Source organism: Salmo trutta, chromosome 36 (genome assembly GCF_901001165.1).
Source record: "Salmo trutta chromosome 36, fSalTru1.1, whole genome shotgun sequence".
Taxonomy (NCBI): domain Eukaryota; kingdom Metazoa; phylum Chordata; class Actinopteri; order Salmoniformes; family Salmonidae; genus Salmo; species Salmo trutta.
In genome coordinates, this window is record NC_042992.1 from 7963476 (window position 1) to 7990312 (window position 26837).

General features: G+C 47.4%; 1 protein-coding gene across 5 annotated transcripts in view; it reads left to right on the forward strand.

Annotated features, from left to right (window-relative positions):
- The window catches only part of LOC115175326 (protein 4.1), a 73014-nt gene that overhangs the window by 21822 nt on the left and 24355 nt on the right, over positions 1-26837 (forward strand). For 2 of the 5 annotated variants that reach the window (XM_029734505.1, XM_029734506.1), the window contains exons 5-9: positions 5795-6051; positions 6458-6541; positions 9135-9182; positions 10329-10391; positions 20691-20870. In XM_029734505.1, coding sequence (XP_029590365.1) covers positions 5795-6051; positions 6458-6541; positions 9135-9182; positions 10329-10391; positions 20691-20870 — 632 coding nt within the window. The remainder of the gene's footprint in view (positions 1-5794; positions 6052-6457; positions 6542-9134; positions 9183-10328; positions 10392-20690; positions 20871-26837) is intronic. The other 3 variants (XM_029734507.1, XM_029734508.1, XM_029734509.1) reach the window with 3 other exon arrangements.

The window sequence follows — 26837 nt, forward strand, 5'->3', positions numbered from 1 at the left end:
CAACCAGAGTAGACTGAGTAGAATGGCCTGCCACTCTAGAACCAACTAGAGTAGACTGAGTAGGATGGCCTGCCACTCTAGAACCAACTAGAGTAGACTGAGTAGAATGGCCTGCCACTCTAGAACCAACCAGAGTAGACTCTGAGTAGGATGGCCTGCCACTCTAGAACCAACTAGAGTAGACTCTGAGTAGGATGGCCTGCCACTCTAGAACCAACTAGAGTAGACTCTGAGTAGGATGGCCTGCCACTCTAGAACCAACCAGAGTAGACTGAGTAGGATGGCGTGCCACTCTAGAACCAACTAGAGTAGACTGAGTAGGATGGCCTGCCACTCTAGAACCAACTAGAGTAGACTGAGTAGGATGGCCTGCCACTCTAGAACCAACCAGAGTAGACTCTGAGTAGGATGGCCTGCCACTCTAGAACCAACTAGAGTAGACTCTGAGTAGAATGGCCTGCCACTCTAGAACCAACCAGAGTAGACTCTGAGTAGGATGGCCTGCCACTCTAGAACCAACTAGAGTAGACTCTGAGTAGAATGGCCTGCCACTCTAGAACCAACTAGAGTAGACTCTGAGTAGAATGGCGTGCCACTCTAGAACCAACTAGAGTAGACTGAGTAGGAGGGCCTGCCACTCTAGAACCAACTAGAGTAGACTCTGAGTAGAATGGCCTGCCACTCTAGAACCAACTAGAGTAGACTCTGAGTAGAATGGCCTGCCACTCTAGAACCAACTAGAGTAGACTCTGAGTAGAATGGCGTGCCACTCTAGAACCAACTAGAGTAGACTGAGTAGAATGGCCTGCCACTCTAGAACCAACTAGAGTAGACTGAGTAGAATGGCCTGCCACTCTAGAACCAACCAGAGTAGACTCTGAGTAGGATGATCTGCCACTCTAGAACCAACTAGAGTAGACTGAGTAGGATGGCCTGCCACTCTAGAACCAACTAGAGTAGACTGAGTAGGATGGCCTGCCACTCTAGAACCAACCAGAGTAGACTCTGAGTAGGATGGTCTGCCACTCTAGAACCAACTAGAGTAGACTGAGTAGAATGGCCTGCCACTCTAGAACCAACTAGAGTAGACTGAGTAGAATGGCCTGCCACTCTAGAACCAACCAGAGTAGACTCTGAGTAGGATGGCGTGCCACTCTAGAACCAACTAGAGTAGACTGAGTAGGATGGCCTGCCACTCTAGAACCAACTAGAGTAGACTCTGAGTAGGATGGCCTGCCACTCTAGAACCAACCAGAGTAGACTGAGTAGGATGGCCTGCCACTCTAGAACCAACCAGAGTAGACTGAGTAGGATGGCCTGCCACACTACAACACAACTGACTACAGTAGAAAAGCTTATTAGAGGTATCCGTCTCTCTCCAGGTAGTTTCACACAGAGACCTCTGAATGAACTCCTGAGGCCACGCCACTGTACCCAAAAAGAGCGAGGGACAGAGAGAGACCGATATAGGGAGAGACAGACAGATGGGGAGAGAGAGATCCAGAGGTAGAGAGACAGACAGATGCGGAGAGAGAGATTCAGAGGTAGAGAGAGAGATGGGGTGAGAGAGATCGAGAGAGAGACAGATGGTGAGAGAGGGAGAGAGAGTGATGGTGTGTGTGTGAGAGAGGGAGAGTAGAGAGCAAGCAAGCTGGAAAGAGGAAGTGACAGAGAGGGAAGAGAGTGGTATAGAGTGGATATGATTTGATTTGATTTGATTTGATATAGGGTGTATATAGTGGGAATTAATGCATATAGTGTTATGTAGTGCATGACATAGAGACTAGGGTTTTATTTGGGATACAGACCCATTGAACTGAATAGTGTGATGGTCAACCAGTCCACTGAGCTGAACACTGTGTGATGGACAACCAGTCCAGTGAGCTGAACACTGTGTGATGGACAACCAGTCCAGTGAGCTGAACACTGTGTGATGGACATCCAGTCCAGTGAGCTGAACACTGTGTGATGGTCAACCAGTCCACTGAGCTGAACACTGTGTGATGGACAACCAGTCCATTGAGCTGAACACTGTGTGATGGACAACCAGTCCAGTGAGCTGAACACTGTGTGATGGACAACCAGTCCAGTGAGCTGAACACTGTGTGATGGTCAACCAGTCCAGTGAGCTGAACACTGTGTGATGGACAACCAGTCCAGTGAGCTGAACACTGTGTGATGGACAACCAGTCCATTGAGCCAAAGAGTCTGGAACTCGAGGGTAGTGTGTGGTTTCTGTGTGGCGTCCAGGGAGATGAACTGTATGATCTCCCCATTTGCACATGAGACACTTCAGTAATAGGAAAGGTGTATCGCCTGGTTGCTTTTAGCTACCGTGCTCAGTATTGAAGCCTATTAAAATAAACCTAATTTTCTTTTAGTTGCAAGTTTGCAGTCTTTTGTAAAAGCATGCTGTTATGAACATGCATTCTGTTGACTTGGCTCTCAGTAGCCTAACTCTCACTACCGTTCTCAGCATGAAAGCCTATTCAAAACCTCCTTCCCTGTTAGTTGAGTCAGCATCTTGTCAGCATCTCAGTGATGTGCAGTAGAATCGTGCTGTTCTGAACATGTGTTCTCTTGAGGAGGTTTGTTCTGCAGATGGAAGAGGACTAGAGGAGCTTGTTTATCTCTCCTCCTGATCTGAGGCCTTGAGGAGTTGAGGAGCTTGTTTATCTATCCTCTTGATCTGAGGAGTTGAGGAGCTTGTTTATCTCTCCTCCTGATCTGAGGAGTTGAGGGGCTTGTTTATCTATCCTCCTGATCTGAGGAGTTGAGGACTAGAGGAGCTTGTTTATCTCTCCTCCTGATCTGAGGAGTTGAGGGGCTTGTTTATCTCTCCTCCTGATCTGAGGACTTGAGGAGCTTGTCCTCAGATCCTCAGACCAGTTCACTGGGCTGGTCAGAGGAAGGCCCTAAAAATTGTCAAAGACTCCAGCCACCCAAGTCATAGACTGTTCTCTCTGCTACTGCACGGCAAGCGGTAACCGGAGCGCCAAGTCTAGGTCCAAGAGGCTTCTAAACAGCTTCTACCCCCTAAACCATAAGACTCCTGAACATCTAATCAAATGGCTACCCAGACTATTTGCATTGACCCCCCCACCCCTCTCCCCCTCTTTACGCCACTGCTACTCTCTGTTGCCATCTATGCATAGTCACTAATAACTCTACCTACATGTACATAGTACCTCAAATAACCGGTGCCCCTGTACATTGACTCTGTATCGGTACCCCCCCCCCCCCCCCCCCCCCCCCCCCCCCTGTATATATTGTTATTTTACTTCTGCTCTTTAATGACCTTTTACTTCTCTTATTCTTATCTGGGGTTTTTTAAACTGCGTTGTTGGTTAGGGGCTCGTAAGTAAGCATTTCACTGTAAGGTATATTTTATATTGTATTCGGCGCATGTGACTAATAAAATTTGATTTGTTTATCGATCCTCCTAATCTGCATCTGAACTGTGAATTTCAGGACATTTGGAATTACAAGACAAATTTGCTCTCTCGACTCTCAGCTCAATGTTGCCACCTGCTGGTCGCTGTACCACAGTACAGTGCAATGATATGTTGAAGTACTGTACAGCCCAAAACACAGTCCTTTATTTGTATCTGTTCATGGCCTCAGCTGCTTTCTTCATAATGATAATACATGGGTTTTATATTAGGAGCTTTTCAAGGACCCTAAGACCCATCATCAAGGACCCTAAGACCCATCATCAAGGACCCTAAGACGCTTGTCTTGTCCCATCATCTTTCTTATCTTTAATCACAGCCTTTTTACTGTAATGATGATTGATCTCAACACCTTCAGCAGCTGTTGATGTTCCTGCTGAGGTGGAGGTGGTAGGGGCAGAAGATCTCAGAGAGAGAAGGATGTCTGGTTCGTCCTGTTGGACCCTCACCCCCACTACCCCCCTCACCTCCAGTAACTTTCCCCAAATTCATGCTCCAGACCCTGACAGAGCTGTGGCTGGTTGACCAAAGTGTATCTCGGCTGCAGCAGCAGTGGAGGTCCCTGGGCCGGAGCCTGAGGGAGAGGAGGGAGCGGGTGGAGGCCCAGCAGACAGCCCTGGACGCCCCCAGAGGCTGGCCTTGCTGGAGGAGATCCAGACGAGGAAGCAGGAGGTAGAGCAGGATACAGCCACCATCCTGGGGGATAGGATGAGCAGGCTTGAGGGACCACGACTGATGGTTTGTGCTGATGGATCGCGACCCGCTCCTTGAAATGTCTGATGGAATTTGTGGCTTTGCTTTGGTTCCTGAGAAACCCCAAGCACATACAGGAAGAGTAGCTTGAAGGAGAGCCCTCCACCTTGCGCTTCCTCACCCAGGGACTGACCTTGTTTTTCAAGAGACAACGCCAGACTTAACAAGCTGCTGTGTTGTGTTTTCAACTCGAAATGTCTGCTGCGATATGTGGCTTTGCTTTGGTTCCTGAGGACAATGTTACATTATTAGCCACAGCAGCCGCTGAGCCTGTGTGTGAACTAAATGAAAAATCTATATGACTTCCTGTGGGATCTCGTCAGTCCCAAGACATCCACTGTTCCGTGTGGTAAATGGCAGAAGGCTTAAAATAACTCTACGACTCTACAGCAGCAGAAGAAGAATGGTTCTAACTTTTTATAAATTATACTAGTCTAAACTTTCAAGTGTGAAACTTTCTCACTGTGAGGATATCATGACACCCCCCTCCCTCCCCCACGCTTCTCTTATAATAACCACAGCTTGATATTGTCTGTTTCTTCCTCTGAAGTACTTTGCTCAGCTATGGATGTCTTGTCCTGGCCCCATTGTGTTCTCACTTGGCTTTGCAGCAGCTGGTAAAGAAGAATGTTATTGGCTTTGCAGCAGATGGTAAAGAAGAATGTTACTTGGCTTTGCAGCAGCTGGTAAATAAGAATGTTATTGGCTTTGCAGCAGCTGGTAAAGAAGAATGTTATTGGCTTTGCAGCAGATGGTAAAGAAGAATGTTATTGACTTTGCAGCAGCTGGTAAATAAGAATGCTACTTGGCTTTGCAGCAGCTGGTAAAGAAGAATGGTATTGGCTTTGCAGCAGCTGGTAAAGAAGAATGTTATTGGCTTTGCAGCAGCTGGTAAAGAAGAATGTTATTGGCTTTGCAGCAGCTGGTAAAGAAGAATGTTATTGGCTTTGCAGCAGCTGGTAAAGAAGAATGTTATTGGCTTTGCAGCAGCTGGTAAAGAAGAATATTACTTGGCTTTGCAGCAGCTGGTAAAGAAGAATGTTACTTGGCTTTGCAGCAGCTGGTAAAGAAGAATGTTATTGACTTTGCAGCAGCTGGTAAAGAAGAATATTACTTGGCTTTGCAGCAGCTGGTAAAGAAGAATGTTACTTGGCTTTGCAGCAGCTGGTAAAGAAGAATGTTACTTCCACAGAAAGAAGTGTGGCACTTTGTTTGGTCACATGCCACCTGTCTCAGGCCATAGGATGCTGTCTGTGATTGGTTCTCCCTCTCTTCGGTGCCAGTGAAGGATGACTGGTTTGAGTTGTTGGTTCGTTCACCTCCTCCAGAGCCTATCCCGGTCCCAACTCTCATACCCACTGGTACAGCCTCAAGTCTATGTAATTGCTCTGCACCCTGGTGGTCGCACGAGTAACTGCCTTATGAGGTGTGTGTGTGTGTGTGTGTGTGTGTGTGTGTGTGTGTGTGTGTGTGTGTGTGTGTGTGTGTGTGTGTGTGTGTGTGTGTGTGTGTGTGTGTGAGTATTTTATTATGTTGAGTGTGAACTAAACTCTCCTCTCCCTCCCTCCACTCCTCCCGTCCCCCTACAGCCATGGTGTCCACTCCAGACAAGAGCACTCGTCCTGTCAGTGCTCCCATAATGTCCCTTATCTCTCCTGGGGATGTCGCACCGTCCCCTGTGACCTCGGGCCCCCCCCGCGGTGAGCGACGAGAAGCCTCCACCCCCACGGCTCACCAGTCCCGTTCAGCAGAGAGGAAAACCAAGGAAGAGGCCAAGGTGGAGAGCAGGGTGGCAGAGGTCTCCAAGACACAGAGCTCCAGACCACAGTCCACCCCAGAGTTCAAGGTATTACACACATACATACACTCACAGAATCAGGCCAGGACACACTGCAACTCTCTTGGGATGTAACAGGATACTGTCTCACTGCATGATGATGTCATTTCTATCAGCGGTACTACAGAACACATTGTACAGTATTTAATTGGTCACTCACTGAACCAGGTTGATTACACGAGGATGACAGAATTGCTAACAACGAATTGAAATGCAAGACAGCAGTTCACATGTATATAAACTTCATAGAGTATCACTGTTTAACAGAGGTTTATTAATGGGAGGCGTATCCATAGACATAATTTGGGTGTACCTATAGCCCGTGCTCCAGTTAGAGCGTAGCAGCGCCGCCCTGTTGGCAGACCACTGTAGTGCGTGAGCTCTGAGCTGTCTGTGTGATATGCCACCACTGCAGAGGGAGGGAGCCAGGAGGAGCAGGCATCATGGCCCTGCAGTCACCGCCACCACCAACGGGACAGAGCGAGAGAGAAAGAGCCAGGTTTGTGGCCTTATCGACGCCTAGCTAGCACAGCATGAGACGCGTTTATCAACTGTATGAATGTGACTAATATATGAGTACTTGGGGCTGTGGTTTTAACATTAGACACATACCAACTGTATGAGTCTGACTAATATATACATGAGGAGGGTTATAATACTAAGAGGCATTAGTACTGTCTGTCTAAAATACCGATGGCTGGGGTTTTAACGTCTGTCTGTCTGTCTGTCTGTCTGTCTGTCTGTCTGTCTGTCTGTCTGTCTAAAATACCGATGACTGGGGTGTTAACGTCTGTCTGTCTGTCTGTCTGTCTGTCTGTCTGTCTGTCTGTCTGTCTGTCTGTCTAAAATACAGATGGCTGAGGTTTTAACGTCTGTCTGTCTGTCTGTCTGTCTGTCTGTCTGTCTGTCTGTCTGTCTGTCTGTCTAAAATACCGATGGCTGGGGTTTTAACATCTATCTGTGTGTTTGTGTCTGTGTGGAGGGTTACAACCATAACATTAGTATTACTACTGTATGTGTAGTGTCGCATGCCAGACTCACGACAGCTGTGAGTCTCTCTACTGTATGTGTAGTGTCGCATGCCAGAATCACGACAGCTGTTAGTCTCTCTACTGTATGTGTAGTGTCGCATGCCAGAATCACGACAGCTGTTAGTCTCTCTACTGTATGTGTAGTGTCGCATGCCAGACTCACAACAGCTGTTAGTCTCTCTACTGTATGTGTAGTCTGACTAAACTAATGATACGTGGAGTGTGTTAAAAAATGAGACGCATGTCATTACTGTATCAAATCAAATGTTATTTGTCACATGCGCCAAATACAACAGTGAAATGCTTACTTACAAGCCCTTAACCAACAATGCAGTTTTAAAGAAAAATTAAGAAATATATTTAGTAAATAAACTAAAGTAAAAAATAAAAGAGCTGTTAGGAATCCTTTTGGACCTAGACTTGTCGCTTCAGTACCGCTTGCCGTACAGTAGCAGGAGAGTACAGTCTATGACTAGGGTGGCTGGAATCTTTGGTAATTTTTAGGGCCTTCCTCTGACACCGCCTGGTATAGAGGTCCTGGATGGCAGGAAGTGATGTACTGGGCCATACACACTACCTTCTGTAGCGTCTTGCGGTTGGAGGCCGAGGAATCGCCATACCAGTCAGGATGCTCTCGGAATAGGCGTTGTCGTGCCCTGTTCACGACTGTCTTGGTGTTTGGACCATGATAGTTTGTTGGTGATGTGGACACCAAGGAACTTGACGTTCTCAACCTGCTCCACAACAGTCCCGTTGATGAGAATGGGGGCGTGCTCTGCCCTCCTTTTCCTGTAGTTCACAATCATCTCCTTTTGACTTGATCACGTTGAGGGAGAGGTTGTTGTCCTGGTACCACACTGCCAGGTCTCTGATCTCCACCCTATAGGCTGTCTCATCGTTGTTGGTGATCAGGCCTACCACTGTTGTGTCGTATGCAAACTTAATGATGGTGTTGGAGTGGTGCTTGGCCACACAGTCATGGGTGAACAGGGAGTACAGGAGGGGACTAAGCACGCACCCCTGAGGGGCCCCCGTGTTGAGGATCAGCGTGGCAGATGTGTTGCTACCTACCCTCACCACCTGGGGGCGGCACGTCAAGAAGTCCAGGATCCAGTTGCAGAGGGAGGTGTTTAGTCCCAGGGTCCTTAGCTTAGTGATGAGCTTTGAGGGTACTATGGTGTTGAACGCTGAACTGTAGTCAATGAATAGCATTCTCACATAGGTGTTCCTTTTGTCCAGGTGGGAAAGGGCAGTGTGGAGTGCAATAGAGATTGTGTCATCTGTGGATATGTTGGGGCGGTATGCAAATTGGACTGGGTCTAGGGTTTCTCGGATGATGGTGTTGATGTGAGCCATGACCAGCCTATCAAAGCATTTCATGGCTACAGACGTGAGTGCTATGGGTCCGTAGTCATTTAGGCAAGTTACCTTAGTGTTCTTGGGCACAGGGACTATGGTGGTCTGTTAGGTATTACAGACTCGGCCAGGGACAGTTTTTGAACATTTATTTAACTAGGCAAGTCAGTTAAGAACAAATTCTTATTTACACGGGTCTCTGTGTGTGGAGTAAAGGTGGTATAGAGTTTTCCTCTGGTTGCACATTTAACATGCTGGTAGAAATGAGGTAAAACGGATTTAAGTTTCCCTGCATTAAAGTCCCCGGCCACTAGGAGTGCCGCCTCTGGATGAGCATTTTCTTGTTTGCTTATGGCCTTACACAGCTCGTTGTGTGTCTGACTTAACTATTGATACAGGAAGTGGGTTCAAACATGAGACGCGTGATGTTACTGTATGTGTGTCTGACTAAACTAATAAAACATTGATACGTAGGGGGGGATCCGCAACATGAGACACGTTTCACATGTTTTTTAAAATATATTATCATATGTGTGTACGTCTAAAATATTGATACATGGGGTTGGGGTTGTTAAATTAGATTTGTGTTCTAGCAAATGTCTGTCAGACTAAAGTATTGATTTGAAGAAGGGTTTGAAACGGACTCATGGGGCTCTAACCTTACTGTTTCTGCCTCTCTCTTCCCTCATCTGGGGGGGTCAGCAGCATTCGTCCCGAGAGAGAACCGACACGGAGACGGTGCGAGTGAGGAAGGTTAGATATCTGTCTACAGTTAATCTGTGTCCCAAATGGCTCCCTATGTAGTGCACTACTTTTGACCAGAGCCTATAGGGAATAGGGTGCCATTTGGGACATACCCTCGGTGTTTCGCATGAGTCACCATCCTCATCCTCGCATCTCTCCCTTTATTTGAAACTATTTCTATTGCAAAAGAGAAAAAAATACAAACCACTTTGTTTGTTCATAATGTTGTTTTTTTTGTAGTTTTTCTTCTCCTCTGTCCTCCAGCCTTGTATATCTACTGTACAATGTCGTTATACAAGAGAGCGCTGTTTGGCTGTGGAGTTCCTTTTCTTAATGACTTAACACTGATCAAAGACTTCTTTGGACAGTTTCGGAGAAAGAAAATGTGTTTTTTTCCCCCTCTATTTACTACCATTTGTTTTGAAACCAATAAAGCGGAGGCTATTTATCCAACAGTATCAGCCTTGCTGTTACCTCATGCAGAGGCAATACATAAAGCTCTACTGTTATGGACATAGTTCTTCACCAAGTAGAACTAGAGAAACTAGAGAGATAAACCAAATGAATGAGGTGCCTGTTAAGTGAATGAACCTGGATTGACCATGCCTGTGCTCTAGACAGTATAATGAGGAAAGCCCTCAGCTGCACTTGTCTGCCGCCTTAGGAAGAGCCAATGAAATAAGGCAGTGAATGGTGCTTTGGGTAATGCATAACAACTGATAATGCACAATGATAATGCACTACTACTCCTACTCAGCCACAGCATGTACTGGAGGTATACGGTGGATTTATCTGTCAACATTTTGATTCTCTCTCACAGTTAGTCCTGAAATACAGAAACCCACCAGATTTTGGTAGCTGTGTACCACCCCACGGTCTCCACTGGTGACCACCATCACCCCTTGACCTTTGCACTCACCCCTTGCACTCTGCCTCAATGCACTTCCCATAGCATCTATGATTTGATCCATCACCCACTTCTCCCACATTCAGGAACGAATGCACCCTTAGCGGAAGCAATTGCTTGCAAGTCAAACAGTAAAAGTAATTTAATTTTTTTTTAACGAGAATGAAGAATTGCAATTCCACATCTTTCTGGATACCAACTTGTTCCTGTTTTTTTTCTATTTTTTTCATTTTTTTTTCATTTTTCAGAAAAGAGCTAAGAAACTTGAGGGTGAAACTATTTATATCAGGCATAGCAATTTAATGTTGGAGGTTTGTATCACACTCTAGAATACATCTTACTTTCTCATTGACTGTTTGTTTCTGCATGCTCTCTCTCTGCATGGGAGTTGTGTTCACTTTGACTGTTTGTTTTCTGCATGCTCTCTCTCTGCATGGGAGTTGTGTTCACTTTGACTGTTTGTTTTCTGCATGCTCTCTCTCTGCATGGGAGTTGTGTTCACTTTGACTGTTTGTTTTCTGCATGCTCTCTCTCTGCATGGGAGTTGTGTTCACTTTGACTGTTTGTTTTCTGCATGCTCTCTCTCTGCATGGGAGTTGTGTTCACTTTGACTGTTTGTTTTCTGCATGCTCTCTCTCTCTGCATGGGAGTTGTGTTCACTTTGACTGTTTGTTTTCTGCATGCTCTCTCTCTGCATGGGAGTTGTGTTCACTTTGACTGTTTGTTTTCTGCATGCTCTCTCTCTGCATGGGAGTTGTGTTCACTTTGACTGTTTGTTTTCTGCATGCTCTCTCTCTGCATGGGAGTTGTGTTCACTTTGACTGTTTGTTTTCTGCATGCTCTCTCTCTGCATGGGAGTTGTGCTCACTTGCCTGTTTTATTTTTTTTTGTCTTGACTCCGACTCTTCTATTCTCTCTATTTTTTTATTTCTACACCCACCCTGTTTTCAGCTGAACCCTAATGGCTTGGCATGCACTCTTTTCCTGTTTCCTTCCAATGCAAGTACTCACTTTACTTTGACGTTGTTTTGATCTCAGCATCTTCCCTACTGGGCACAGGCATCAATTCAACGTCGAGTCTACGTTTGGTTCCACGCTTCATTGAAATGAGGTGGAAACAACGTTGATTCAACCAGTGTGTGCCCAGTGGGTCTTTTTGTTTGTTATCCACAGTTGTTTTATATATGATTGGGAATGTTTCAACTATCACTATCATAGTCCAGTATTATTTAAAAGGTATAGGCATTGAGTTTTAAAAGGGTGCACCAGTTTGGTCTTTAAGACTGAATGTCAGTGGTCACCGTCTACCCAGCATGCCCTTTGATTTCAGCCTGCTTGTCAAATCTTTTTTGTTGTTGTTGTTGTTGCACCTTCTAGTCGATAATTACTTGCGGTTTTGGATGCTGTTTTCCAAATGTTATTGTCGTCAGCAATGGTCGTCAAATGTAGATTTTCTGTAACGACCATCGGTATCGTCCTAACGGGGAAGTGTTCCCAATAGGAATGATGTTGGATGAGTTAGGCTATTCTTCATCAGCTTGTGTTGGTGACGGAGGCCAATTTTGATTGATAGACTTTCCCAGTCATATATTTTCATTCTCTGTGACACGTTAATGATGCTGCCCTCTGTTGTCATTCTCATTGTGAGAGACCTGGACCTCCTTAACAACATAACCTTCACTGTATTGTACTGTACCTCTCTGTCACCCTATTCCCTACATAGTTCACTACTTTTAACTAGAGACCTGTGGGACCTGGTCAAATGTAGTGCACTGTATAGGGAATAGGATGCCGTTTGGGACAGAGCCTGTCTCACTCATCGTGCTGTTCCTGTATCTAACCATAACCAAATGATTCTCTCTGTTGACCTTTGACCTTGGCTGTGTCCCAAAAGGTACCCTATAACCAACATAGTGCACTACTTTTGACCAGGGCCCGTAGGACTGACCAGGTACCAGGGCCCGTAGGACTGACCAGGGCCCGTAGGACTGACCAGGGCCCGTAGAACTGACCAGGGCCCGTAGGACTGACCAGGGCCCGTAGGACTGACCAGGTACCAGGGCCCGTAGGACTGACCAGGGCTCATAGGACTGACCAGGTACCAGGGCCCGTAGGACTGACCAGGGCCCGTAGGACTGACCAGGGCCCATAGGACTGACCAGGTACCAGGGCCCATAGGACTGACCAGGGCCCATTGGACTGACCAGGGCCCGTAGGACTGACCAGGTACCAGGGCCCGTAGGACTGACCAGGGCCCATAGGACTGACCAGGTACCAGGGCCCGTAGGACTGACCAGGTACCAGGGCCCGTAGGACTGACCAGGGCCCATAGGACTGACCAGGTACCAGGGCCCGTAGGACTGACCAGGGCCCATAGGACTGACCAGGTACCAGGGCCCGTAGGACTGACCAGGGCCCGTAGAACTGACCAGGGCCCGTAGGACTGACCAGGGCCCGTAGGACTGACCAGGGCCCGTAGAACTGACCAGGGCCCGTAGAACTGACCAGGGCCCATAGGACTGACCAGGTACCAGGGCCCGTAGGACTGACCAGGGCCCATAGGACTGACCAGGTACCAGGGCCCGTAGGACTGACCAGGGCCCGTAGAACTGACCAGGGCCCGTAGGACTGACCAGGGCCCGTAGGACTGACCAGGGCCCGTAGAACTGACCAGGGCCCATAAGACTGACCAGGTACCAGGGCCCATAGGACTGACCAGGTACCAGGGCCCGTAGGACTGACCAGATACCAGGGCCCGTAGAACTGACCAGGGCCCGTAGGACTGACCAGGTACCAGGGCCCGTAGGACTGACCAGGGCCCGTAGGACTGACCAGGGCCCATAGGACTGACCAGGGCCCATAGGACTGACCAGGGCCCATAGGACTGTGGTCTAAATTAGTGCACCATATAGAGCCTTCAAACTCAACTATGGACCTGGAAGCCAGTTCCACTGAATTTCTGTCATTGTTCCCCTCTAATCAGGGACTGATTTAGACCTGGGACACCAGGTGGGTGATTCCCTCCTCTAATCAGGGACTGATTTAGACCTGGGACACCAGGTGGGTGATTCCCTCCTCTAATCAGGGACTGATTTAGACCTGGGACACCAGGTGGGTGATTCCCTCCTCTAATCAGGGACTGATTTAGACCTGGGACACCAGGTGGGTGATTCCCTCCTCTAATAAGGGACTGATTTAGACCTGGGACACCAGGTGGGTGATTCCCTCCTCTAATCAGGGACTGATTTAGACCTGGGACACCAGGTGGGTGATTCCCTCCTCTAATCAGGGACTGATTTAGACCTGGGACACCAGGTGGGTGATTCCCTCCTCTAATCAGGGACTGATTTAGACCTGGGACACCAGGTGGGTGATTCCCTCCTCTAATAAGGGACTGATTTAGACCTGGGACACCAGGTGGGTGATTCCCTCCTCTAATCAGGGACTGATTTAGACCTGGGACACCAGGTGGGTGATTCCCTCCTCTAATCAGGGACTGATTTAGACCTGGAACACCAGGTGGGTGATTCCCTCCTCTAATCAGGGACTGATTTAGACCTGGGACACCAGGTGGGTGATTCCCTCCTCTAATAAGGGACTGATTTAGACCTGGGACACCAGGTGGGTGATTCCCTCCTCTAATAAGGGACTGATTTAGACCTGGGACACCAGGTGGATGATTCCCTCCTCTAATCAGGGACTGATTTAGACCTGGGACACCAGGTGGGTGATTCCCTCCTCTAATAAGGGACTGATTTAGACCTGGGACACCAGATGGGTGATTCCCTCCTCTAATCAGGGACTGATTTAGACCTGGGACACCAGGTGGGTGATTCCCTCCTCTAATCAGGGACTGATTTAGACCTGGGACACCAGGTGGGTGATTCCCTCCTCTAATCAGGGACTGATTTAGACCTGGGACACCAGGTGGGTGATTCCCTCCTCTAATCAGGGACTGATTTAGACCTGGGACACCAGGTGGGTGATTCCCTCCTCTAATCAGGGACTGATTTAGACCTGGGACACCAGGTGGGTGATTCCCTCCTCTAATCAGGGACTGATTTAGACCTGGGACACCAGGTGGGTGATTCCCTCCTCTAATCAGGGCCTGATTTAGACCTGGGACACCAGGTGGGTACAATTTAAGTATGAAGTAGAACAGAAAACCAGCAGGCTGTTGACCTCGTAGGGTCAGAGTTGAATACCCCTGATATAGAGAATAGGGTGTCGTTTAGGACACAGCCATGTCTTTGATTCATGATTATCATCACAATAATAACTGTCGACTGGCTCAGGACTAAGTATCCGCAGGCGTATTTCTGGGAGTGTGTGTGTGTGTGTGTGTGTGTGTGTGTGTGTGTGTGTGTGTGTGTGTGTGTGTGTGTGTGTGAGAGAGAGAGAACTCCCACGTTGTATGCATAAGAGGACTCCTACTCACACTCACCCCTCATGCATACCATACTACCACCAGTGAAATGGTCACCTAGGGTCAAAGGGTAAATCTGTCTCTCTCCATTTGGCAGAGATGATCAATGCATTGTATAATTAAAAGCGATAGAGCCCGAGAGGCTGTGGTATATGGCCAATATACCACGACTAAGGGCTGTTCTTAAAGTACGACGCAACAAGAAGTGCTTGCATGCAGCCCTGAGCCGGGGTATATTGGCCATATACCACAAACCCCTGTGGTTCCTTATTGCTATTATACACTGGTTACCAACGTAATTAGAGCAGTAAGAATAAGTGTTTTGTCATACCCATGGTATACAGTCTGATATACCACGGCTGTCAGCCAATCAGCATTCAGGGCTCGAACCACCCAGTTTATATACAGAAGTTGGACCTTAACTTGATCACTCTTTTGCCGCTGAGAATATTTCTGCTGTATCATTAAATTAAAAAAATGTGCCTTGTGATTCTCTGAAAAGAGCAGTTCTCTTTCTGACCATGCGGGTGCAGTCAAGTCATTGGGATCAGGGGGTTGCTATCAAAATCATTTTCTCTCAAACGCTATAGACCCAGGCACTATCACTGCAACATTCAGATGTACAGAAATGGATCAACTGTAGTTGTAAATATTGGTCTCCACTATGGCTACGACATACAAGTGCCAAGTGTATCCTAATGTCAAAATGTAGTTCAATCGAGGCCTGGGGTGATGTAGCGGTTTGGTCTGCTGGCAAATATGGACAGTCAAATATGGACAGTCAAATATGGACTGTCAAATATGGACGGTCAAATATGGACAGTCAAATATGGACAGTCAAATATGGACGGTCCAGGGATATTTAACATTTACATTTACGTCATTTAGCAGACGCTCTTATCCAGAGCGACTTACAAATTGGTGCATTCACCTTATGATATCCAGTGGAACAACCACTTTACAATAGTACATCTAAATCTTTTTTGGGGGGAGGGTTAGAAGGATTACTTTATCCTATCCCAGGTATTCCTTAAAGAGGTGGGGTTTCAGGTGTCTACGGAAGGTGGTGATTGACTCCGCTGTCCTGGCGTCGTGAGGGAGCTTGTTCCACCATTTGGGTGCCAGAGCAGCGAACAGTTTTGACTGGGCTGAGCGGGAACTGTGCTTCCGCAGAGGTAGGGAGGCGAGCAGGCCAGCGGTGGATGAACGCAGTGCCCTTCTTTGGGTGTAGGGACTGATCAGAGCCTGAAGGTTTAACCCCCGATCTTGGTAAGAAATGACCATATCAGACACTGTTGGACAAAATAAATAGGAAACAAGTGAGATAATAACAGTAGGCTACACCAACATTAGTTTCCATTCATACAAAGTGTCTGGTAAATTGCCACAGTAGAGTTTCTGTGGTAAACAATGAAATGCTTTATTTCTATCGTTCAGAATGCTTGTCAAATAGATACATCAACCGTAGTCTGTTCAAAAAGGACTACGTTGTTCCGATTACAATACCGATCAGAGGGCAACACACTACCGGTCAAAAGTTTTAGAACACATACTCATTCCGGAGTCTTTCTTTATTTTTACTATTTTCTACATTGTAGAATAATAGTGAAGACATCAAAACAATGAAATAACACATATGGAATCATGTAGTAACCAAAAAAGTGTTAAACAAATCAAAATATATTTTATATTTGAGATTCTTCAAATAGCCACCCTTTGTCTTGATGACAGCTTTGCACAATCTTGGCATTCTCTCAACCAGCTTCATGAGGTAGTCACCTGGAATGCATTTCAATTAACAGCAAAAAAAAGAAACGTCCTCTCACTGTCAACTGCGTTTATTTTCAACAAACTTAACATGTGTAAATATTTGTATGAACATAACAAGATTCAACAACGGAGACATAAACGGAACAAGTTCCACAGACATGTGACTAACAGAAATGGAATAATGTGTCCCTGAACAAAGGGGGGGTCAATAGTAACAGTCAGTATCTGGTGTGGCCACCAGCTGCATTAAGTAGTGCAGTGCATCTCCTCCTCATGGACTGCACCAGATTTGCCAGTTCTTGCTGTGAGATGTTACCCCACTCTTCCACCAAGGCACCTGCAAGTTTCCGGACTTTCTGGGGGGAATGGCCCTAGCCCTCACCCTCCGATCCAACAGGTCCCAGATGTGCTCAATTGGATTGAGATCCGGGCTCTTAGCTGGCCATGGCAGAACACTGACATTCCTGTCTTGCAGGAAATCACACACAGAACGAGCAGTATGGCTGGTGGCATTGTCAAGCTGGAGGGTCATGTCAGGATGAGCCTGCAGGAAGGGTACCACATGAGGGAGGAGGATGTCTTCCCTGTAACGCACAGCGTTGAGATTGCCTGCAATGACAACAAGCTCAGCATGCCTAAGGCACGTTCACGCAGATGAGCAGGGACCCTGAGCATCTTTATTTTGGTGTTTTTCAGAGTCAGTAGAAAGGCCTCTAGTGTCCTAAGTTTTCATAACTGTGACCTTAATTGCCTACCGTCTGTAAGCTGTTAGTGTCTTAACGACCGTTCCACAGGTGCATGTTCATGAATTGTTTATGGTTCATTGAACAAGCATGGAAACAGTGTTTAAACCCTTTACAATGAAGATCTGTGAAGTTATTTGGATTTTTACGAATTATCTTTGAAAGACAGGGTCATGAAAAAGGGACGTTTCTCTTTTTGCTGAGTTTATTATACATGTAAGATAATCAACTGCCTAGTTAAATAAAGGTTAAATAAATAAAACATCAGTCTAAGATAGTGAAGTTAGAACCCAACATTATAGAGATGAGATGATGACTTGGAATGAAATAATAAAGTCATCAAATAAAACATATGTAATATAAACAACAACTGAAATATTTGTATAAAAGTAACGTTGGTTAATAAGTGATGCGCAAGGAATGGGACAGCCACTACCATCATGGGACTTGTATTGTTTTATTCTGTGTTACATCATTCAACCCACATAATGCGGTGCATTTAATGTCTAAAAAGAATTATTGCAATCGAAAACCATTTTATAATAATCTTACTGAAAACAAACCGACCTCAAAAAGCACTAGTCGCTTGGGTAATGGATGAATGTGTCTACTGTACCACTGCAGACTCAGTCTCTCTTTTGTGACATCAGTTGATGTTGTTCTTATTAGGTAACGTTAGTGCTTTAATTCTGGTGAGTCGGTTCTCCTTTTGTTTGCAAATGTATATAAAAAAAAAATGTTTTTAAATGATATATCACATTTTACATAAGTATTCAGACCCCTTTACTCAGTACGTTGTTGAAGCAGCTTTAGCAGCGATTACATCCTCAAGTGTTCTTGGGTATGACGCTACCAGCTTGGCACACCTGTATTTGGGGAGTTTCTCTCATTCTTCTCTGCAGATCCTCTCAAACTCTGTCAGGTTGGATGGGGAGCGTCGCTGCACAGCTATTATCAGATCTCTCCGGAGATGTTCGATCGGGTTCAAGTCCGGGCTCTGTCTGGGCCACTCAAGGACATTCTGAGACTTGTCCCGAAGCCATTCCTGCATTGTCTTGGCTGTGTGCTTAGGGTCGATGTTCTGTTGGAAGGTGAACATTTGACCCAGTCTGAGGTCCTGAGCGCTCTGGAGCAGGTTTTCATCAAGGATCTCTCTGTACTTTGCTCTGTTCATGTTTCCCTCAGTGGTGCCAGGTTTCCTCCAGACATGACGCTTGGCATTCAGGCTGAAGAGTTCAATCTTGGTTTCATCAGACCAGAGAATATTGTTTCTGATGGTCTGAGTACTTTAGGTGCCTTTTGGCAAACTCCAAGCGGGCTGTCATGTGGCATCCGTCTGGCATCCGTCTGGCCACTCTACCATAAAGACCTGATTAGTGTAGTGCTGCAGAGATGGTTGTCCTTCTGGAAGGTTCTCCCATCTCCACAGAGGAACTTTGAAGCTCTGTTAGAGTGACCATCGGGTTCTTGGTCACCACCCCCAAGGCCCTTCCACCCCGATTGTTCAGTTTAGCCGGACGGCCAGCTGTAGGAAGAGTCTTGGTGGTTCCAAACTTCTTCCATTTAAGAATGATGGAGACCACTGTGTTCTTGGGGCCCTTCAATGCTGCAGACATTTTTTGGTACCCTTCCCCAGATCTGTGCCTTGACACAATCCTGTCTCTGAGCTCTACGGACAATTCCTTCTACCTCATGGCTTGGTTTTTGCTCTGACATGCACTGTCAACTCTGGGATCTTATATAGACAGGTGTGTGCCTTTCCAAATCATGTCCAATCAATTGAATTTACCACAGGTGGACTCCAAGTTGTAGAAACATCTCAAGGATGATCAATGGAAACAGAATGCACCTGAACTCAGTTTCGAGTCTCATAGCAAAGGGTCTGAATACTTATGTAAATAAAGTATTTCTGCAAAAATGTCAAAACCTGTTTTCGCTTTTTCGTTATGGGCTATTGTGTGTAGATTGAATGAGGAAAACAACTCATTTAAAACATTTTAGAATAAAGGTGTAACGTAACAAAATGTTGAAAAAGTCAAGGGGTCTGAATACTTTCCGAATGCACTGTATGTAGAGCAGGTTGAGTCAGACAGATAAAAGTTTTAGGCTTCAGTTACCATGGGACCAGTTCACTGGCAGGGGGCCACACCGATGCTCTGTAGTGAAAACATGACACTTCAATGTTCTCCCCATAGTCTACCTCTCAGAGCTCCTTTCTACTCTCTGGCTCCGTTTCAAATGGCATGATATTCCCTATATAGTGCACTTCTTTTGACCAGAGCCTTATGGGACTCCCTATGTACCCTGGTCTAAAGCTGTGCTCTATATACAGATGTAGGATCTTAATTTGAGCCCGTTTGCAACAGCTGGAAAATAATGCTTCAGCAAAAGGATATGTGAATTATAATGTGGATTATAATTAATGGACTTTTTTTTTTGTAGGGGTTGATCAACAATGTTTTACGGCAAATCAAGTCTGACATTTTTAAGTGGAAATTACCAACTTTAAGACGCCTTTTTAAACCTAAAAGTTTTCTTTTCCTGCTATGCAGGAAAGTTCTCAGCAACAAAATAATGATCAAATTAAGATCCTAGGGGATGCAGATTCTCTTCAGAACAGATGTGGTTTATGAATAGTCATTAACCAGGAGAATCTAATCTAATAGGTGTTGTATTTGATCTCTCTGATCACGATCCCAACATGTGGTAGATTGGTAATGGAAAATTACTCAATCACCTTCTGCACCATGGGTATGGATTGGCACGGATACTAGACAGAGATGGATTGTCTAAAGTTCAATCTACGTAGGAGGGAACAGAGTGGAGAGAACACAGGACTGTCTGTTGTTTGTCTATAGGACATCATGTGGTCTGGATGGACTAAGGCCTGTTGTTGTCATGTTGTTGTCATGTTGTTGTCATGTTGTTTGTCTATAGGACATCATGTGGTCTGGATGGACTAAGGCCTGTTGTTGTCATGTTGTTTGTCTATAGGACATCATCTGGTCTGGATGGACTAAGACCTGTTGTTGTCATGTTGTTGTCATGTTGTTTGTCTATAGGACATCATGTGGTCTGGATGGACTAAGGCCTGTTGTTGTCATGTTGTTGTCATGTTGTTTGTCTATAGGACATCATGTGGTCTGGATGGACTAAGGCCTGTTGTTCTCATGTTGGTTGTCCTCTTTGAGAGGGGCAGGCCTGTTCCAACTTCCAACTGCATTTTGTTTGATATTGTAAGCAAATCATCAATCATGTTTCATTCTGCTAAACTTGTAAATGTGTCATTACCAGTCACTACCCCAAATAATGACATCCTTCCCCCTTCCTATCTGGGGGCTTCACCCTTTCGCCCTTCCTTGCTATCTCTTTCTGCCTTCCCCTTATCCTCTTAAACTATCCCCCCTGTCTCTACTTTATCTATCATGGACTTCTCCTCTGTTCCCTGTCTCTCTTTTTCTTTCTCACCCTCCCAATCTCCACCCCTCCTTTCTCTCTCTTTCTCTCCCCCCTCTCCCCGCCATACCCCCTGTCCACCTCCCACTCTCTCTCTTTCTCGCTCATCCCATACCCCTCTGTCTCGCCCTCCCTCCCCTGTCCCTCCCCCATCTCTCCACCCCTCCTACTCTCCCTCCCCCCTCTCTGTCCCTCCCCCCTCTCCCTCCTCCCAGGACCTGGATAAGACCCAGGCAGAGATCATGCGTCACCACACCAGTATCAGTGAGCTGAAGAGAAGCTTCATGGAGTCTGTTCCGGAGCCGCGGCAGAGCGAGTGGGACAAACGCCTGTCCACCCACTCACCTTTCCGCACGGCCAGCATCAACGGACAGCTGCAGCCAGGCGCTGACGGGGTGAGTCAACACCAACAGAACTAAAATGAATAGAACGGGCCTTCCCATTCAAGTCAATAATGCCAAAATGGGTGACCTGGCGAGTGTACCAATGAGTTTACTAGTCAAATTGCCACGGTTAAGGGCTCAAAGGCCCTTCTAGAGATGATTATATTTCTATAGAGTCAACAGAACAACAGAACGAGCAGTCTTGGTACAGAACAGAGAGACAGAGAGACATAGTAGCCCATGGTACTCAGAGAGACAGAGGCCTTTATTCTCTCTAGTCCCACTCATAGCACCACCAGGATTCCTGACAACAATGGGATGTTTTGAAGTGAAATATGGTACTTTTGACTCTCTTTTTGCATTTGCTGGCACAAGTTTACCCATAAGGAAGGTTCTGTTCATGTGCTTTCATTTTCAATTGAAGATGTTTTGACTTTCTTTTGAGCAAATTTTAGTGCTTTGTTGTTTTCTAATTGTTACTTTGGATTGCACATTAGTCATTAGTCCCAGTAGCGTTTACTGTGGTCTTTTCTCATGTCATCTGTTGTTGTTTTTACCACAAATCAATGTCTAGTCACTAATCTAGACCATGCAATCATCTCAGTTGTTGTTTTTGACACAAATCAATGTCTAGTCACTAATCTAGACCATGCAATCATCTCAGTTGTTGTTTTTGACACAAATCAATGTCTAGTCACTAATCTAGACCATGCAATCATCTCAATTGTTGTTTTTTGACACAAGTCAATGTCCAGTTTCTAGAGAATGGCAGTCAGCTGACCCACATTGCAGGGGCGCTGTGTTCATTTGAAATATGTTTTATATTTCGTTTCCTCATAGTTGGTAGAGAGATATAGAGGATTTTTCATTCCCTAAGGATGTACTGTGTTCAGGGTTATAGTCAGTAGAAATTTAATGTTTCAGTTTCATCAAGTGTTCATCAGTTTCTCTGTGTTTGTGGATCTCAGTGTGTACAGTGGACATGCTCTTGGAGTCTCTTTCTCTCTCTGTGTGTGTGTGTGTGTGTGTGTGTGTGTGTGTGTGTGTGTGTGTGTGTGTGTGTGTGTGTGTGTGTGTGTGTGTGTGTGTGTGTGTGTGTGTGTGTGTGTGCAGGTGAGGACGGCCTCCGTATCACCTGCATACAGAGTAGTTGGTGGGGTATCAGAGATAAAGGTACTCTAATTCAGTCCTTACTGGCCGTACAGGGGCTGGGATATGCTGGGCTGAGCTGAGCTGTGTTGGGCTGAGCTGTGTTGGGCTGATCTGTGTTGGGCTGAGCTGTGTTGGGCTGATCTGTGTTGGGCTGAGCTGACCTGGGCTGAGCTGCAGTAAGAGAACATTAGCTGGCGGTTCTTTACCAGCTAACAATAAAGAACAGACCACGCTGTGTATGGCTGCTGTATGGACGCTGTGTATGGCTGCTGTATGGACGCTGTGTATGGCTGCTGTATGGACGCTGTGTATGGCTGCTGTATGGACGCTGTGTATGGCTGCTGTATGGACGCTGTGTATGGCTGCTGTATGGATGCTGTGTATGGCTGCTGTATGGACGCTGTGTATGGCTGCTGTATGGACGCTGTGTATGGCTGCTGTATGGACGCTGTGTATGGCTGCTGTATGGACGCTGTGTATGGCTGCTGTATGGACGCTGTGTATGGCTGCTGTATGGACGCTGTGTATGGCTGCTGTATGGACGCTGTGTATGGCTGCTGTATGGACGCTGTGTATGGCTGCTGTATGGACGCTGTGTATGGCTGCTGTATGGACGCTGTGTATGGCTGCTGTATGGACGCTGTGTATGGCTGCTGTATGGAGTCTGTGTATGGCTGCTGTATGGACGCTGTGTATGGCTGCTGTATGGACGCTGTGTATGGCTGCTGTATGGAGTCTGTGTATGGTTGCTGTATGGACGCTGTGTATGGCTGCTGTATGGACGCTGTGTATGGCTGCTGTATGGAGTCTGTGTATGGCTGCTGTATGGACGCTGTGTATGGCTGCTGTATGGACGCTGTGTATGGCTGCTGTATGGACGCTGTGTATGGCTGCTGTATGGACGCTGTGTATGGCTGCTGTATGGACGCTGTGTATGGCTGCTGTATGGACGCTGTGTATGGCTGCTGTATGGAGGCTGTGTATGGCTGCTGTATGGACGCTGTGTATGGCTGCTGTATGGAGGCTGTGTATGGCTGCTGTATGGACGCTGTGTATGGCTGCTGTATGGACGCTGTGTATGGCTGCTGTATGGACGCTGTGTATGGCTGCTGTATGGACGCTGTGTATGGCTGCTGTATGGAGTCTGTGTATGGTTGCTGTATGGACGCTGTGTATGGCTGCTGTATGGAGTCTGTGTATGGCTGCTGTATGGACGCTGTGTATGTCTGCTGTATGGACGCTGTGTATGGCTGCTGTATGGACGCTGTGTATGGCTGCTGTATGGACGCTGTGTATGGCTGCTGTATGGACGCTGTGTATGGCTGCTGTATGGAGTCTGTGTATGGCTGCTGTATGGACGCTGTGTATGGCTGCTGTATGGACGCTGTGTATGGCTGCTGTATGGAGTCTGTGTATGGCTGCTGTATGGACGCTGTGTATGGCTGCTGTATGGAGTCTGTGTATGGCTGCTGTATGGAGTCTGTGTGGCCGTGACCTAAAGCAAGGCAAGAGAATCAGCTGGCTATCTTCACCCACAGGACCGCGCTCTCTCACCACTGCCTCCGCTCCATGATTGGCTGCTGCCAGCTTTGTCTTCCTGCTTTGATCTGCCAATCAAATCGCATGGCTGGGTTTGACCCGATAGTAGTGAAGCTGCATGACTCTGTGATGATGATGGTGATGATGATGATGGTGGTGTCTTGACGTAGTGATGAGAGACTGAAGAACAAAAAACAAAACACGCAAACAACCAAAAAACAAACAGCGACAACAACAACAAAGAACTGACCCCCTCCTCCTCCTACTCATTTCATTGTCTCTCCTCCATACTGACCTGTATCTCGCCCTCATTGGTTGTTTTATGTTCTCTCTGTCTCCTCCCTCATATGTGTCGTCTCTTAATTTCCTCCTCCCCTTCCTCCTACTCTTCTTCCTCTTCCTCCTCCTCTTCCTCCTCCTACTCTTCTTCCTCCTCCTCTTCCTCCTCCTCCTCTTCTTCCTCTCCCTCCTCCTTCTTCTTCCTCTCCCTCCTCTTCCTCCTCCTCTTCCTCCTCCTCTTCCTCTTCCTCTTCTTCCTCTCCCTCCTCCTTCTTCCTCCTCTCCCTCCTCTTCCTCCTCCTCTTCCTCCTCCTCTTCTTCTTCCTCTCCCTCTTCTTCCTCTCCCTCCTCCTCTTCCTCCTCCTCCTCTTCTTCATCTTCCTCCTCCTCCTCCTCCCCCTCTTCATCCTCCTCCTCATCTTCCTCCTCCTCTTCTTCATGTTTCTCCTCTTCCTCCTCTTCCTCATCCTCATCTTCCCCCTTCTCCTGCCCTGCCTCACAGTCATATCCACTCCCTCCTCCTCCTCCGTATCCTCCACCTCCTCCTCCACCGCCACCCCCTTCTCCTGAGGAGGATCCGGAGACCCAGAGAGGTGTTCAGGCTTTGGGTCGCCAAGCATCACCGCTCCCTTCCCCTCGCTCCTCTACTGCCATGGGGCTGAAAATACAGTTTTACTCCCAGACTTGAAGCTACCTCCAGCTCCCTGGGTATTCTGCCTAGCCCAGACCCTTCTCATGTCCTGTCTATGTACCTGAAGACTCCTACAGAATAATAAGCACTCCCATCAGAACATGGCTAAACTTTTACCCCCAAAAAACTTTCAATCTGTATTGAGTCTGGGCATGTTTATGCGATAGGCCTCTGAATAGATATGATCATCGTTAACAGGTTTTTCTAAAAGATCACTGAAAAAATACACCATTCTAGAATAATACACTAGTCTGGTGATTTGACAAGCAGTCTTGCCTTCATGAACACATTACCAACAAATCCCAAATATGAGCTTCCCAAGTCTCGATAGACCTCAATGCATTTGATAAGCTCATCTCTTTAAGGCAGGCTTGTTGACTGACTGACTATATAAGATTCAGTGAGGAGTAGATCACACTGTGGTCTAGCCAACCTGCACCAAGCCAGTTTCTATGGTGGTTTTCCCTTAACGGTGTCTGATCCAAGACGTTGCACTGCCAAACAAACAGTTTGCACTAGCTAGCATTTTACCTGCCAGAGAATGCCTTTATCCAATCTAACCCCAGCCATCCAATCTAACCCCAGCCACCCAATCTAACCCCAGCCATCCAATCTAACCCCAGCCATCCAATCTAACCCCAGCCACCCAATCTAACCCCAGCCATCCAATCTAAACCCAGCCATCCAATCTAACCCCAGCCACCCAACCTAACCCCAGCCATCCAATCTAACCCCAGCCATCCAATCTAACCCCAGCCATCCAATCTAACCCCAGCCACCCAATCTAACCCCAGCCACCCAATCTAACCCCAGCCATCCAATCTAACCCCAGCCATCCAACCTAACCTCAGCCATCCAATCTAACCCCAGCCATCCAATCTAACCCCAGCCATCCAATCTAACCCCAGCCACCCAATCTAACCCCAGCCATCCAATCTAACCCCAGCCATCCAATCTAACCCCAGCCATCCAATCTAACCCCAGCCATTCAATCTAACCCCAGCCATCCAATCTAACCCCAGCCACCCAACCTAACCTCAGCCATCCAATCTAACCCCAGCCATCCAATCTAACCCCGGCCATTCAATCTAACCCCAGCCATCCAATCTAACCCCAGCCATGGAGGAGCAGAACCCCATAAAAACTCTCCAGTCCCAGAACTGCTGCTACCACCACTGCCCTGGAGGTTGGTCCGGCCTGGTCAGACCACCCTGGACCCTAACCCTCATTGCCTAGAGCCGGAGATCCTGAGTCAGGCTGAAGCTCAGTGATGGGACCTACCACTCACTACTATCAAAGGTCAGACAGTACTTCCAGAGAGAACTGTATTAAATAAACTGAAGACAACTTGACCTCCCCTTCTGACCTCACTTCAATAGTAGATCATTTCATTACAACATCACATACCACCACTCTCCTGCTCCTCCACCTCCCTCCTTCCCCCTCCTACCCCACTCCCTACCCCACTCCCTACCCCACTCCCTACCCCACTCCTTGTCCCATCCCCTCCTCCTCCTCCTCCACCTCCCTCCACTTGTCCCTCCTCCTCCACCTCCCTCCCTTTGTCCCCTTGTCCCCCCCTCCACCTCCCTCCCCTTGTCCCCCTGTCCCTTCTCCTCCACCTCCCTCCCCTTGTCCCCCCCTCCTCCACCTCCCTCCCCTTGTCCCCCTGTCCCCCCCTCCACCTCCCTCCCCTTGTCCCCCTGTCCCTTCTCCTCCACCTCCCTCCCCTTGTCCCCCTGTCCCTTCTCCTCCTCCTCCACCTCCCTCCCCTTGTCCCCCTGTCCCTTCTCCTCCACCTCCCTCCCCTTGTCCCCCTGTCCCTTCCCATCCTCCCCTACTCCCTGCCTGTCTGTTGGCCATTCCCCCACATGTCTGTTCATTGTTTTCTCTCTCTTGGTCTCCCGTTGCTGAACACAGCGTGGGAAGCGTCCTCTGTTTGAATACCAGGTAAAATTACTGAGACAGCAACAGCAGGCCTCCTCGCTCCCCGGGGGACCTCCGCTCCTCAGACACCACTATCTACAGGAGGAAGAAGATTATAGTTCTGATGAGGAGGAGGCTCGGGGCCCGGGGAACACTCTGAGGGTCTCTATCGACATGCCTGAGGAAAAGGAGGAGGAGGAGGACAGGGCAGGGGGGCCCTCAGCTTGCCAGCTGTACCCAGCCATGCTCCAGCTCCAACCGTCCCATGTCTCCTTCTCCCTCCTGTCTGGAATGCTGGTCATGTTTCTCACTCTGTGTTGGCTGGTGTTTATCTGACTGGCCGGTCCGGTGGAGAGAGAGAGCCCTCTACTGAACTGAACCACCCAGTCAAG